The 14,787-nt window shown below is 43.3% G+C and overlaps 3 protein-coding genes across 8 annotated transcripts in view; all 3 read right to left on the bottom strand.

The window, feature by feature from the left end:
- LOC146271083 (3',5'-cyclic-AMP phosphodiesterase 4B-like) overlaps nucleotides 1-8,027 on the bottom strand; it is a 36,313-nt gene extending 28,286 nt beyond the window's left edge. Inside the window, exons 1-3 of one of the 2 annotated variants that reach the window (XM_084707217.1) lie at nucleotides 7,908-8,027; nucleotides 3,084-3,140; nucleotides 1,561-1,701 (exon numbers count right to left, since the gene is read on the bottom strand). In XM_084707217.1, coding sequence (XP_084563343.1) covers nucleotides 1,561-1,602 — 42 coding nt within the window. In that variant the 5' untranslated portion in view covers nucleotides 1,603-1,701; nucleotides 3,084-3,140; nucleotides 7,908-8,027. The remainder of the gene's footprint in view (nucleotides 1-1,560; nucleotides 1,702-3,083; nucleotides 3,141-7,907) is intronic. The other variant, XM_084707218.1, reaches the window with a different exon arrangement.
- A 1,259-nt stretch (nucleotides 8,028-9,286) lies between these two features.
- On the bottom strand, nucleotides 9,287-12,133 carry LOC146271084 (leptin receptor gene-related protein-like). The gene is made up of 4 exons (XM_084707706.1): nucleotides 12,017-12,133; nucleotides 11,600-11,675; nucleotides 11,321-11,507; nucleotides 9,287-11,208 (listed from the first exon to the last, which is right to left on the bottom strand). The coding sequence occupies exons 1-4, from the start codon at nucleotides 12,030-12,032 to the stop codon at nucleotides 11,092-11,094; spliced, it is 396 nt and encodes a 131-aa protein (XP_084563832.1). The 5' UTR covers nucleotides 12,033-12,133; the 3' UTR covers nucleotides 9,287-11,091.
- Nucleotides 12,134-12,174: 41 nt separating this feature from the next.
- LOC146271085 (ubiquitin-conjugating enzyme E2 U-like) lies at nucleotides 12,175-14,736 on the bottom strand. Of its 5 annotated transcripts, none has more exons than XM_084707703.1 (10): nucleotides 14,430-14,735; nucleotides 14,159-14,240; nucleotides 13,943-14,035; nucleotides 13,730-13,827; nucleotides 13,400-13,526; nucleotides 13,208-13,247; nucleotides 13,010-13,061; nucleotides 12,877-12,928; nucleotides 12,608-12,726; nucleotides 12,185-12,490 (listed from the first exon to the last, which is right to left on the bottom strand). In XM_084707703.1, the coding sequence occupies exons 7-10, from the start codon at nucleotides 13,047-13,049 to the stop codon at nucleotides 12,336-12,338; spliced, it is 366 nt and encodes a 121-aa protein (XP_084563829.1). In that variant the 5' UTR covers nucleotides 13,050-13,061; nucleotides 13,208-13,247; nucleotides 13,400-13,526; nucleotides 13,730-13,827; nucleotides 13,943-14,035; nucleotides 14,159-14,240; nucleotides 14,430-14,735; the 3' UTR covers nucleotides 12,185-12,335. The 5 variants fall into 5 exon arrangements, with proteins under 5 accessions (XP_084563831.1, XP_084563830.1, XP_084563829.1 ...); XM_084707702.1 differs by having other exon boundaries at nucleotides 12,262-12,490; nucleotides 12,608-12,687; nucleotides 13,010-13,098; XM_084707701.1 differs by having other exon boundaries at nucleotides 12,262-12,490; nucleotides 13,010-13,098.
- Nucleotides 14,737-14,787: the final 51 nt, after the last annotated feature.

The raw sequence follows: 14,787 nt of genomic DNA on the forward strand, positions 1-14,787 counted from the left end.
CGCTGCCTTGGTGTAATTGACTGACAGTGAGCCCAATTATGCTGACTCTGCGGGAATTTCCAGGAAAATATAATTTTCTCTGATTTATCCCCGCTGTCTCAGAGAAGCACTGAGGAAGAGAGTGATTAAACTAACTGGCAACATGCCACTCCTGACTGACCCTGGACAGACGCTGTCTGATAGGAGCCGTAACAAGACGTTTCGATAGCAACTTGTCAATAATTACAATATTATCGTGGCATGTGTATTCCTGCTGGGCCTCTACAACTGTGATAGATGACATGGCTTCGAAAACCTTGTGTAATGCTAAACAGTCATTGATTGGACATCTCCGCCATGGAATGGGAAAAAGGAAGGAAGAGATATACCGATCGGACAAATCTCTGGAAGCCGCGCGGATCCAATTTATACGACATGGTGGATGTTTCTGTCACCCGTCCTTTATTATCAACTTCCTTTTAAGAGCTTGTTTTTTGTTTGGCTGTTTTATAGTCCGGGAAATGTTCTTGTATAATTAAGACATCGGTCAGGGTTCGTTCAGATAACACGTCGAATCAAATGAGGCTTTAAGAACATGTAGTGCTGCGAGGAAACAGAATTATTGAGACTGATAGTAACCATAAGGTGAAAGGCTGCTGGCATCAATAATTGAGGACTGTATTAAATATGTACGCCTAGTGTAAAAAAGGAGGCCAGTTAAGACTATAAGACATCGCGTTTCTACAAAAACATCTTGTTGTTTTACAGTGGAATATTGAGGTAAACAATATCAGCACCTCCCGTTAATCTAACATGATCAGATTCTGTGTTAGCCTGCATGTTTTCTTCACAAACCAGACAGAAACTCTACAGTGAAGTTCTCCTGCTATCAAACAGATGGTGGTTACAGAGCTGGACCAGTACTGTAAACCTCCCGGGGGGCAGAGAGGGCCGACGAGACTACTGATTGAAAGTGGTCCTGTTGGACAAGGTCACAGTGAATGATCTAGCCTGCCTGTCTTATATTAAACATGGAGATCTGAAGGGAAACAGATGGACCTGCCTCTTTTTCGTTCTCCCATTTCTCGCTCTCTCCCTTTGTATTTCGTCATCTCCCTCTCTCTCCCTCTCTATCTCTATCTCTCTCTCCCTCCCTCCCTCCCCCTCCCTCCCTCTCCCTCTCTCTCCCTCTCTCTCCCTCTCTATCTCTCCCTCCCTCCCTTCCCCTCCCCCTCCCTCTCTCTCCCTCTCTATCTCTCTCCCCCTCCCTCTCTCCCCCTCCCTCTCTCCCCCTCCCTCCCCCTCTCTCTCTCCCCCCTCCCTCCCTCCCTCCCTCCCTCCCTCTCTCTCTCTCTCTCTGCAGCCTGCCCGGTCGGGTAGCCGTCTGTTGTGTATGGTCATCTGTTCATGACTCACCATCTCCAGCACCACCTCAAAAACAGCACCACTCTATCAATCTCTGGGGAGACTGGGAAGGTTGAGCTAGCCTCACTAGCATCCTGAGGAAAAACCTTAAAGGTCATTTGAGGACGTGGTCTGCTTTAGATAAAGGAGGTCTGGGGAATAGGTACTGCAACTCACGTCACTAGGCGTCACCCCCAACATACTTCTGCTCTTCTTCATCCTCGACAGGGTTATCGGGACGGTTCTGCTCCCGGTGTCCTTCCACGCTCCTCCTTTACCCTCTCCACGTCGGGCGGACTCGCCAGCACACCTGGACACCTGCGGCGAGAGAGGAGCAGCCACGTCCATTACACATTCTCTGACACATTCTCAGGACGTAGACATTCCAGTCAGGACTAACTCACTCTAACGTCCATGCCTGGAGTAACAACCCATGCCAAATCGATGGAGGAGGGCCGCTCTGACTGAAGCTGGCCAAATTCTAGGGTACAATCGTCCTAGCCATGGTTCCTGCTGGTCACAGATTCATCATTCATCCAGCTGGATTGATTGCTGTCTCGAGGCCCTGTACAGAGACCCATGTCTCGGCTGTAATGGGACGAATGACTCCTGCTGCAGGCTGGCAAGGAGCCAATCATCAGGCATTCCCCGGGCTGCTTAGCAACAGTAACTAATCTATACCTGTCACAACATTATGGATTCCTGATTGACAGGCAAGATGTTGCGAAGGTACTTAGTAACCCAGACAGATGGGAAAGGATGCTACAGGGGTCCCGATAGGGTATTACTAGAATTTGCATACATGAATATTTCAGCATTTTCTATTTCAGTAACACATGTATGCTCTCCAAACTCAACTAAAAAATGCAAACAAAAGTGGATCCACTGTACAGTTGAGGTTATGTGAAAACGGACCTCTGACACACAACGTTGATACCCTATAGAGCCATAATACCATTTCAGTCATTGAGACCCAAATACAATCCAACTAACCAAATCTCACCAGAAATACATTTGACTTTCAGTGAAGCTTCTTTTCTTTTTTTTTGCCGCACAGGAAGGAAACAACCTCAGGCAAAACGTTTCCAAATACCAAGCTGTCAAGTTCCTCCACCAAATATTATTTTCCTGCATACAATTTCTCTTCTCCAAAACCAAAAGGTCAACCAAGAAAGGTCAAGCCAGAGGTCATGGATGAACATCTTGATAGGTATCCAATCAGACCCCAAAGTAAGAGCAACATTGACATCACATAAGTTTGAGTGAGCAAGACAAAGGAGGCCTGGCAAAGGTCAAATCCTGCCAGTATCTAGACTAAAGTAGTAGCAGACTTGAGAAGGGCCATCCTACTACAGTCTCTCAGAGAGGGGGAGGGGCGGAGTCTAACCCTCTAATCATGCGGAGTGGAAGGCCCTTAGAGAGGTCTGTCTGACCTAAAAAGAGAGGAGCAGGGGCGCCCCCAACCTGCTCTAATCTGGAGAGCACACAGGAGCTCCCTGCTGTTGCTTTGTAACAGGCGGTCCTGGGAGTACACCAGTCGAGACATGGCGTAAACAGGTGACTCCCAGTCTGCTGGCCGGGCTTCAGCACAAACTGTTACTCTTGTGCCTCTTCCACCGGGTCTTCTTTTAGGGGTGTCATCAAGGAGGGATGCAAAGTGACAAGAAGAAAAGAATATCCCTCAGGAGGAATTGACTAACCGGTAAGTGGTCTTGATTCGGAACCCCTTGATTTGGATTGCCTCTCACTGATGGTATCTGTGGAGGAACACATTGCGTGAGAGTGGAATACATTCACACTTCATTGGGTGTTGGTTTAACGGCAAGTCCGACCATCCATAATCAGTTGGATCAGTCATGTGGATAATCAGTCATGGATAAGATGATAGCTAAAATAACCAAGCTGGTCTCTGTATTAACTAGTGGGTCCTGTATCCCGGATACGATGACGCACTTTGTTAACATTATCAATAGTGAGCAAGTCATTAAAGCATGCATATTCCCCCAGTGGTCAAGCTAGGGAAAACCTTCATTCAGATTGACAGTTAATTCTTACTTTGGTGCATGGGAACCCACATTGAAGCTGGAGGGGTTTGTTGTTTACCCACCACATTCTATCTAGATCAGTCTTTCTTCCTATGAAGGAGGACTAGGGAGATACCGAGGAGAGCCAAGTACACACCGACATCTGCCCACTGTTGAAGTCTACTTTACGCCATTTCATAATTTAGCATCAATGTTATATTTGGCTACGTCTGAGGGGACCTAAATCTCGTTTGAACAGGAGTATGACGCCTTCAAACAGGCTTTGGCTGACACTTCAAAGGGACACCTGTCACGGAGACGTCACGTTTGGACGTTTTCACGTGTTGGTTTGTCGGAGAGGCTTTTTCGCGAGCGCTACTTTGGACCTGCGAAGATGAACGAGGAAGCCAGCTCTTCTCCGGCATATTTACCAGCCTGTCTCCAGCACAGCTGTGACTGAGAGGAGCTGGAGGGGCTGAGGTGAAGCACAGCGAGGCTCCTCTACTCAGAAACCTCATCACCCCCAGTGAGGTCCCAGTGGGGGGGCTTGTGTCAGCCCCCTCAGCACTCCACTAACAGGGCGGCCTCTTCTCTGAGGCAAAGCCTGTTGGTGGAATAGGGAACGGGTGCCAAGGCAACAAGGGGGAAATTTGGTCTCTCACGATGCCGGCAAGTGGGAATGAGATGTCATCGAAACAAGGCTTTTAATCATCGCAAGTAAAGACAGTTGCTTAGTGTGCAGTGGTGGTCAGACTATTCGGATAAATCCCATGTAGGGAGGAAGGGATCGCTCCTCCTGAGTTTTCAGTTTTTTCCCTTTTCTTCTGTGAGGGTTTAGGTTGGTCATGGGTGCTGATCTGTGAAGTGCTCTATGACATTGCTTGTAACAAGAAAAGAAAAGGAAAAAGGGCTTTAACGGTGGCACACTGGGTGAGAGCACGTCCGATTGAGGCTAAAGTCTAATGCAGGGGCCTGGGTTCTAATTCAGCTCAAGACATTCTTTGCTCGCTCTCTCTGCTTTCCTGTCTCTATCCAAATGTTCTATCAATAAATAAAGGCAACACAGGGCTTAACAATATCTGACTTGGGTTGAGTTCATGTCTCTAAAACACCAAATTTAAAAAAAATGTAAATATGGGATGAAAAACTATGTGGAGTTGTGTGTTGAGATCAAGTTCAAATAGTTTGAAGGTAGATTCTAGATTGAGGGGAAGAAGCCGAATATGAGAAGGAGTAAACAAGAGCGAGAGAAAGAGAAGGAGAAGAAGTGGGTCAACAAACTCATTTCCTTTCTGATGAAAGCCAGATAACGAAATACTGTCGATTGTGTTTATTTGAGAGATGGCATTTTGGAGTGTTGGCACTACGTCTGTATATACAACCCCACTCAAACACCTAGAGAGACACCATTTGAGAGCACACACAAGAACAAGATGTAGAAGAGTCCATCATAATTTCCCTGGAAAGCAGTAAAAAAAAAATCTATCTTGTGTTTATAGTCAAAAAGTAGAGAGTTCCGATCTCAGTCTCTGTCAATGTCACAAGACGTATGCACAATAAAGGCCTGCAGTTTGAGACAGCCAAACAAAGATTACTTCTGTGAAGCCACAACAATGAAAGTCAAGGCATCATGCGCTTACTTACGTTCTTATCAACTTCAATTGCCTGTGGTCTAACAGAGAATGCATTCAAGAGCACAATAACCCTGAGAAATTCCCTTTAAACTGCCACGTATTTCGGCAAAGTGATAAAGCATTGACTTGGCAGACCTTATCATCAGAATGGAACTGACGTGCATTGAAGACAGAGCAGTCTTGTTTTAGTTCAAGGATACATTTTTTGGGGGTGATTTTCCAGCCATCCACCCACTGTTGGCACAATAAGTAATCCTTTCTGCAACACAGTTGCAACATAATGCCTGGCCATCCATATCCACTTCTCCCTCTCTTCCACAGTCCATCTCTCTCACAACACGAGTCACACATATAAGGTTATTTGTGAATAAGCGGAAAATGTAATGGGTGGCATGGTCCTTTTTAATTCACAGTGCAAGACATCTGCAGCAGGAGCAGTAGAGAATGTGAATAAGGTTTTCCTTCTGACAGTCTTCTGATGGCCTTGATTGAATCTTCCTGCCTCCCCCAACCACACAAAGCACATCATATACCCGGTTATCAAACCACAACTCGTGATGGACAGGAGTTAAACTGTAATGAGGTGGACACTATTCCCTGTTGACCTTCTAGACCAATGACAGTTCTGAGGGGGAGGTTAATCCATTTTAATCACACAATCATTTGCAGCAGCTCTGTCAACCTAAGCAGAGAAACATGGCTCTCCTCAACACTAAGCTAAAGATCATCACCGAGGGACATTTTAAGCCCTCTAATGACAGACAACTAGAATGGAACCTGAATGGAAAACAGCCTAATTAGAACTAAGCTTCTTTCATATTGAAGACAGCGGTAACATGTTCATGTAGTTGCTTGAAACCAAATAATAAGGCACTCAAATAAAGTCCCAGCCCTGAGAAATGATAGGGCAGTGACAAAGAGAAAGACCCGACAGTCAGAGTCCATGTCAGAAGAAGAGTTAGTCGTGTGTCGAGGCGGAGAGGAGAGCATTCTGTAGCAGCTGTGAGATGAGATCACAGTGAAGGCCACATGCAGCTCGAACTGTAGGGCCCGGGCAAGGGCACTGCCAACGTCAGGCTGGCGTCGAGCCACGCACGTTGAGCCAACGGTCTGCGCCACAGTGGGATGAAGACACCCCAATAGTTGTCGGTGTCTACGCTGTCTTCTTATAAGGCAGTAAACAGCAGCGCTGAGCTTACAGGCTCTCCAGATGGACCAACTCCGCTAGTCAGTATACAAACCCTGTGCAGTGTCTCTCCTCTAGCTTAAAGGGAAGTCAGGAGATGATTTACTGCACACTTTTAGTGTCTGATTTAAGAGTAGCTGTTGTTGACCCCAGGAAAGAAAACATAATAAGATGGACGCATTTATTATCAGACCTATTTATTACCTGGCTTAGTCATCATTATAATGGAATAGCACAGTGCACTGTATATCAAAGCCCACTCAACCCTTCCATCTAATTCATAAGTCATTTGAAGCCCATATGAGGAACTAGTGATTGAAGTTTGAGCCGTTTCAGCACTCAGTCAATTACCCTACCCACAAAGCACTGGTCTGATTATGGAAGCTTGTCTGATGGATTGAAATTCCTTTCTGAGGTCATAATGACAGGGAACCAGGGGGATTAAAGCGGAAAGACCGCTCACAGCCCAGGGTTTGAGAGAGCCACTGTGAAAGTCACTTGATGATAAACGATGTATTTTAGAAAAGGATTCCTCCACCTATTGATGCCTCTCCATTCTCCACTTCAGGGAGACGATAGGGTTGGGTTAGGTATTGTTACCCTGGAGACCACAAGATTGGGTAAGGTGTATTTTGTACCCCGGAGACCATTGGGTTGGGTTAGTTATTGTTACCCTGGAGACCATAAGGTTGGGTTAGGTGTGTATTGTACCTTGGATATGCTGCAAGCTAGAGCCTTATAGAGGCTTTGCCCTTTACTCTGACTCCAAACACGTGTCATCAGATACACATATGACAGGCTTCAGTCTGATCGTTTGAAAGCAGCACACAATGGTGGCCAGATGTCCTACTGGATCTCAGAGAACCTAGCCAGGTGTGGATCCACATCTCACTGACAGGTTTTCTAGACCTGAGAGGCCAAATATCAGTCTGGGGGACCTCACTTGATTTGGTCATTAGATCAGGTGTGTGTGAACATTGCAGACAGCTCCGACAGAGAGCGTCACTGGATGCATGGTGAGGCGTTCTTAGGCATCTCCTTGGGCTGATGTTGAAAAAGATTGGATGGATGGAAGTGCACCCAAGCCAGATCTGAAATGCTATATTTTAACTTTAAAAGGTAATTTAGGCATGTACTATGATACTGCTTTTATTATTATTCATCAATTATTTAAAACCTTGACATTTGGATTTTGTGAATCCATATTATTCTTACAATTCGCCTTGTTTAAGCAGTATTAAGCCTTAGGCTACTGATTAGACCAAATTCTGCCTGCTGCCTGAATTCACTTTTTCGTATGTCAGTGTGGCCAACAGTATAAATCGCAAATCTTTCTTTAAATGCCGGTTTAAACATGATTTGGTATTTGAACATTTGATCAGTTAGCAAGCAACTTCTCTAACTTTAGCCAGTCCATCATTCTTACCGCAGACAACAACATGTTTAGGGTACAAGCAAGCTCTACGCAGAAAAAGAACACAATCTATTCTAATAAAACGAAGAACCCAGAAACCGTGCTTACAATAGGTACCGGTGCGGCAATCATTTGACGAATAGCAAGTACAAGTACGTTAACACACGGTTTATCTACTCAACACCTGCCCCGTTAACACAAAATACAGTGTGGGACATTCAACAAACAAAACAAGCATACGCTGAAGGACATACAAAAACTCTTACCCGTTAATGATTGCACTTGCACCTGACGAGGCAGATAAAGACGAAAGACTATAATTCTGTAATGATATAAAGGATGAATGAACCCGCTGAATTTGTGGTGTTCTCTCTGTGGCGGAGTCCTGTACAAGTGTGTGTGTTCTCGAGAGTGCCGCGTGCTTGTTCCTCCCACATCGATTGGCGTGCGTACAAGCTCTGTCCCTTTGACAGTCTCTCTCTACCTCTCTCTCTCTCTCTCTCTCTCTCTCTCTCTCGCTCTCTTTTTATGTTGCCCCACCAGTGTTTAGCTGAAAATACAGCTTATTCAGCCTCCAGCTTATGCACCCCTAATAATACCTTTTACACTTGTTTACAGCAGATTTTTTTTTATTCACTAGTTCTTTTTTGTAAGCATTTCCACAAATAAGAGATTATTTTAGATTATAGCAGTTGCCTGATCTTTTGGAGCTGTGGTGGAAACAGCCAACCAACTTTATTCACATGCACCTACATTGTGGTGGCCTCTATGGAGGGTTCTAGTCCAGTAGGCTGGACCGTGATGTATCTGTTGTTGCCAAGCAACTGATGTCCAGACACAAGGAGATATATCCTTGGACTCTTCTTCCATATCTTAGCTTGAAACTGTTCATGGGCACCTTATCCAACACAGAGATGCGCTAATAAAGAATGATCATTCCTAATAGTGATAACTATATATATATATATATATATATATATATATATATATATATATATATATATATATATATATATATATATATATATATATGTGTGTGTGTGTGTGTGTTTGTGTTTGTGTGTGTGAGGTTTATCAATAATGAACTCAATCACCATCCTTCTTACTGGGGAGTGTTCTGTCAACATGCACTATAAGAACATAGAAGAAAAACGTTTCTGCCCATGATGCACTGAATGAACTAAAACAAGAGGTTGCTACAAGCCCCCAGGTGACAGGTACAGCAACGCCTGTCAACTATTACATCAACGTAATCAGCACTGACGATTCGCTCTGCCAGAGAGAATTCCAGTGTTCTTATTCTTCTCATTAATGGTGTGTAAAAGGCTAGTCAGGAGGCACAGCTGTCTGCATTCAATTTTACACAGCAGATCTTGGCTTGTTTGTATTGGCAGGATGCTATATGTGGATTACAAATGACAGGTAATTTGACTGCATCCTCACAGTGCGTGTCCACTACAGCAGAGCGGGGGGCGCGTCGGCTTCAAATTTATTTTCAATGAAACCGGGCGTTGACGCTCCCACAATGCCCCAGGCGAGTGTCAACGCCCGGTTTCATTGAAAATGAATTGGGACACCACTTACCCGTTTTGTAAAAATGTGACTGTAAAATTGGCAGTTAATAATATGATGCATGCCAAGTAAAAACAATATTAACCCAATTTTAATTTAGGGTCAGACAGACTTGAACACAGCGGACAATTCCGGTTGTTTTACATGCCATAAATATTGCAGGATTGGGCTTTCAATTATTCATCAGCACTTCACACCTAGATTCCTCACCATTCAAACTGCACTTTAACACTCTGTTCCTTTGGGTAGTGTCAATTCCCTTTCTTTCTTTCTTTCTTTCTTTCTTTCTCTCTCCAAATTATTCTCTGCCCCAAGAGGTCTTTACCAAACTGTTGTACTGTCATTTTTGTATTTGGATATCAGACTGGAGATGCAGGTGTCTGGCTAAATACATCATCCATCACTGTTAGTGCCATGGGACAGACACGCTCTTACTCACCCATCCACACAAAATATGACTGGCAGAACTGCCACTGTAAGTAAACTACAGTGTTAGTATTTTTTTAAGAGTACTTTAATTATGTTAGAAAACATGATGCAGACAGGGGATTTTATAACAGGTATCTGTAGTGTTTTCAAGTGCTTTGTGTTTTGACTGCCAAGATAAAAGCTTCCCATTGGAATGCTTGACAGAGATGTATCTTAAACAGCTGTCTAATCTTGACTTATGTTTTAAATAGTGTCAAGAATTTTGTAGATGAGCAACAACTTGAATGTTTTTTGAGTGTGTCTTTTAGCAAGGTCATACATGTCAATATTATATGTCCAAATTGCTATCCAATTGATACCTAACCCTGTCACAAAAAAGCTACGTTCTAATTCTTTGGTCTGTCACATGACCATGCAAGACTTAAGAGCACAACATCCTTCTACAAACACACCACAATATATCATGGTAAACACATAAAAAAGTGATGCACACATTTTCTACAAACACCTCATTCTAAATCTATAGGAAATATACAATAGGCAACTACTGTATAACCTTGCTGAAACATAGAAAATGTAGCTCTTCGTTTAGGACAAAATAGACAAGTCTTTTCTTAAAAACAGCAAGTATGTAGTGTACATTCAACACAGAATAAAATCCATTACACAAAATGATTGGCCGAGATTTACATCCACATCATGACTGGTCTGCTCTGTGTATGCAAATTGACCAGTGGCTTCTGAATGAACACCTGTGCATCATGAAAATAGACAATCTGAGAAGTGAATCAGTCAACCGTCTGCAGTTTAAATGGCCTTTGGTGATAATGTAAACATTTGCAACAGGACATATAATAAGGCTATTTAGTCTTGCAGCATAATGAATAAGTAAAATACGATATTTTACGTCAACAGATATTCCCCATGATTATATAATAGTTCCCCACCATACTGGGATTGCTTGAAATGACAGTCACAATTAAAATAAGTAGGAAGTGGAGGTTAAAACTAAACCATTCATAAACATCCCTTTATATACCAATTAACTCATACATACAGTGATAGAAAGGTGGCTAGCTGCTAGTAAATTGATGATCTTGAAGATTCTCACTTTGGTTATGCTGAGGCGAAGCATGATTGGGGAGAAAAGCAAAGCAACTGAACTGTCTTCATCAGTGAATAGAAAGACACCAACAGAAGACCATTTAGTGCTCTCCTGCTAATCCATCCCCTTGTGAAAAGATGCTAGACACACATCAACTTGGTAACACATCCATTAGTAGTGATATAAGAACTATAAGAATATAAGAAGCCATAGCATTCCTTTGTAGCCCATTTCATACAGCTGCAAGCTATTATCCACTCTGCATCTCAGTAAGTGACTGATTGGTTGGGTCCCTCTTTCAATCCTTCCTGTCAGTTTATGTCAGCCTGGGTAGCACAGGCCCTCTACCACTGCTCCCAGCTGAAGTCATCTCCTCTTCCAAACACTAGGAAGAAGCCAAGGATGGTGGAAAAGATGACCCCGTTGCCAGCCATCACCAGACCACACGCCCCCCACTGGATCTGCAGGATCAGAAACGTCCATTAGAGATACAGAAAAATCTGTTTTTGACATAAAACCTTGTTGTGTTGCATCTTCACCCTCTATTGGCAGACTTCATAGGCTACAACTCACTACTTCTTTTCGGGCCAGTACAAGGGGCATCCCAAATGCAGAGACCACAATCCCAGTGGTAAAGAAGTATGCCAGCTCTCTGCACGCATTGCTGGCAGCATCTGAGTCATCTGTCATTCTTCTGGCTATGAAGGTGGGGATGGGAGACAGCACGTAGAAGAACAGGACGAAGAGAGGCCAGTACACCCTGTAATAACGAAACACATTGCACTTACATGTTCTGTTCATTTTGGCACTAGAAAGATTGACAAGGGGTGAGCCGCGCATCCGTCCACATACCCATACGGCTCCAATGCACAGCCGAGTAGCAGACACGTCAAACCAATGGCACCACTGAAGGACAACCCAACCAGAGCTACATGGACGGCAATAGACGAGGATAGATTACTACTGTTGCATTGATCGTTATAAAAACATTCCTCAGGCAAATCTGCTAATTCAGTAAAAACATTGTTTCTAATAAAAGAAAAACGATATAACAAGCCAGTCAACAGTTCTATACTGAACGCTACACTAGTTAACGAAGCTCGGTTTCACGTAGGCCCATTTTGATAAACACATTTGTAAACCACTGATGCAGCGTCAGTTTGTAACTATCTAACAAGTTGTCGAGTGATAAAATGTAACTAGCTACATTGGAAGGAAGCGAACCGTACTTGGAGTTAAAGTAAAGCACACACAATTAGTATAGCTTACATTTAATACCCGCCATTCCAGTTTACGTTTATTGTAATTTCAGAATCGCTTGTTATTCAACGTTGACCAACTTCCTACTTCCTTCTTGTAAGTTTTTTTTCTTCCAGCTGACTTTCTTAAAGGAGACATCCCACATTTTACGTCGCTTTACACTGATTCATTAATGTATGCTCAGTTTATGACTATTACCACCAACCATTCGACAAATCCTTTTGCAATACCACCTTCATCATTGCAAACAAAGATACTGTAATTCACTTAGTGTCAAAATCTTTATTGGTCCAAGTCTCTGAGCCCGGGGTTGGGGTATGTAAAGCAGTTACTCTCCCTCCAGCTCCTGGAAAGACAATGAGTGAGTCCAGGCCACCAGCTTGTCCACCTCATTCTCCCAGTCGTCCTGTTTGCCCCCGATTTGAGAGTCATTTCTGGGGCCTAGGCAGCCTCTCTGTACAGGAGTCCTGAGAGTCAGTAGATCTGCACACCCAAACACCCACACACACAGAACATTTATAGGTTTATGACCAGACATATACATACATGCACACACACAGTGTGTCAAGTTTGGCAACTTTGGCAAAATACTGGACTGACCCGGTGACCTGTGCAGCAGGTAAATCCGTCTCAGCTGGTTGGCCCTGGCTTGACGCCATTCACTGACTGGTTCTGTTTTCCTGGGCTCATGCAAAGTGCCATACATTAAAGCTTTGAACCTGAAACAATGCCATTCTATGAAACAATTGAACTAGCATTCAATTGCATGCAATGCGTTAACATGCAGAAAAGCAAGCCATTCAGTAAAAAGGGCTGAAACGGCCAAACTAAGTTTTACTGGCTAGCTAGTGCAATGAGCACACACTCACGCTTCACGTTGAAGACATTTGGTCTCAGCAGACTTGATGAGCTCCTCCAGAGCTTTGAAAGAAGATGACCACTTAGCAGCCCATGCTAATGCACATCATGGTTTAACATAGTTCAACCAATATTCTGACACACCTTTGTTCCTCAACCATGATCCAGTTGTTGATGTTGCCATCTTTGTCCATGCCTTCAGATATTGCTCAAAATGAATTATCTTCACAGGCCTGAGAGTTTGACATATTCATGTCAAACTAAAGCTCAGGCTTGATATTCAATAAATCTGGACTGGAAAATGGACAGGGTCAGAGGACCCTTTACATTGGATGCGGTCACCTTTTGTCCTGTGAATTTGGATGCTCGTCTGTCCTAATCCCTGCAGATAATAATGATAAATGTATCTGACAGAGCAACATCACTACATATATAACTCTAGACCAATCAAAACAGGTAGAACTGTACAACTAAATGAGCATTGTGCATGAAACACAAAGGTCTCCCTTATCTAATGCAGTGCTTCATGCTCACTGTGTAGTTGCTGGCTGGCCTGAAAACACTCCAGCAACACCTTGTGATAGTAAGTGGGGCTTGACCAGAGCATGTTAGCAGCCGTTAGGTTTACTGCTCCTTCCAAGACTGGGTTGGACAGCAGAATCTAAAGAGAAGAACAGTGCCAAGCCAAGGACCCCACCAGACTAAGACTACACAAAATTGATAATTGCCTTGTATTTTTACAGCAAAAGGACTGCTACATACTTGCCCCGGCCTCCCCTACCTATTCTCCAAGGTCAAAGAAGTTGTTTTGGCAACTGTAACTGAAAATGTGTGGCTTTAATGTTCAGTAAGAACTAAGCTAACCTGGATGCTGACAAGAATGCTGCTAATGGAGAAGCCAGCCTGCCAATCCTGTCTGTTGTCCAAACAAGAGAGGCAGAGCCGTCCTGAGTGTAGGTCCACTTCATTTGTGGGACACACAGAGAGGCTTAATGAGAACTAGAATACAACAGTTATGAACTCATTTTCTGAAAATTACTAGTATCTCTCAGGCATTTTGCTTCGAGCTGAGTTTACCATTGGGGTGAAATGGGATGGTAACAAATGTAACCGTTGGAAGGACTGAGTTGTAGGCATCACTGAAAAGTAATGTCAACTCCAGAACAGCACCTAATGAAGGTATGACAGTATTTAATTAAATCAATCATTTATAACAACACACACACACACCTCAGCCTATACAGTATCATTTCATAAATTATATTTTTGTTAATGTGTTTTTATAGGTCACACCTTCCCATAATGTGTTCTTCAGTCCTTCTAATTGTACCTCCCATTCAAGAAAGTTATCATTCACTGGGCGTGCCTGAATACCCTAACATAATTACATTAAAAAAGGTTAATAGAATAATTGCTTGAAAGGAAAGAGTTGACTGTTGTAGGCATTCCCTTATAGTCTTCAACATTTTTCAGAATAGCCCTACATACAGTTACAGTAGCTACGGTAGTCATGTGTTCATTTAACTGAAGTCTAGCTTTTCCGTAGCCTACTAGGCCTACCCACGTCTAGTTTTGCTTTCTGAAATTCGATGTACTCTTTCCACAGCAACGAGTGGGCACAGCTATTTGTCGTTGGCCTATATCTTTGGAGCATAGCATAGCCCAATGTAAGTTCGTTTAGTTTAAAGGTTTTCAGCAACAAATTGGCCAAAGCTTGTATGTTTCTGAGCCGTGTTGTCAGGCAACAAACGTGTCTACCAAACGTTCTGCTGCATGCTTACAAACAAAAGAACATGACTGTTGTTTTTTTTGTCATTTATCGGTGAACGAAATGATAGCCTAATGTGCAATAGCCTACTATTTTTGTTAGTACTAGCCTAAACAGTGGATTTACGTACATTTACGTTTTCGATAGGCCTTAA

This window comes from Hypomesus nipponensis, chromosome 10 (assembly GCF_054491055.1).
Source record: "Hypomesus nipponensis isolate SF chromosome 10, ASM5449105v1, whole genome shotgun sequence".
Classification (NCBI taxonomy): Eukaryota; Metazoa; Chordata; class Actinopteri; order Osmeriformes; family Osmeridae; genus Hypomesus; species Hypomesus nipponensis.

Bases quoted from the DNA above. Each gene is read 5' to 3' on its own strand.
- LOC146271085 (XM_084707701.1), bottom strand. From the start codon at position 14,519: ATGCTCCAAAGATATAGGCCAACGACAAATAGCTGTGCCCACTCGTTG. The intron at 13,828-13,942 runs GTAAACTCAGCT...CCACAAATGAAG, and splicing joins CATCCCATTTCACCCCAATG to TGGACCTACACTCAGGACGG. The intron at 13,248-13,399 runs GTGAGCATGAAG...TATTATCTGCAG, and splicing joins GGCCAGCCAGCAACTACACA to GGATTAGGACAGACGAGCAT.
- LOC146271084 (XM_084707706.1), bottom strand. The intron at 11,508-11,599 runs GTATGTGGACGG...TCGTTATTACAG, and splicing joins TGTGCATTGGAGCCGTATGG to GGTGTACTGGCCTCTCTTCG. The intron at 11,209-11,320 runs GTGAGTTGTAGC...CTGATCCTGCAG, and splicing joins TACTGGCCCGAAAAGAAGTA to ATCCAGTGGGGGGCGTGTGG.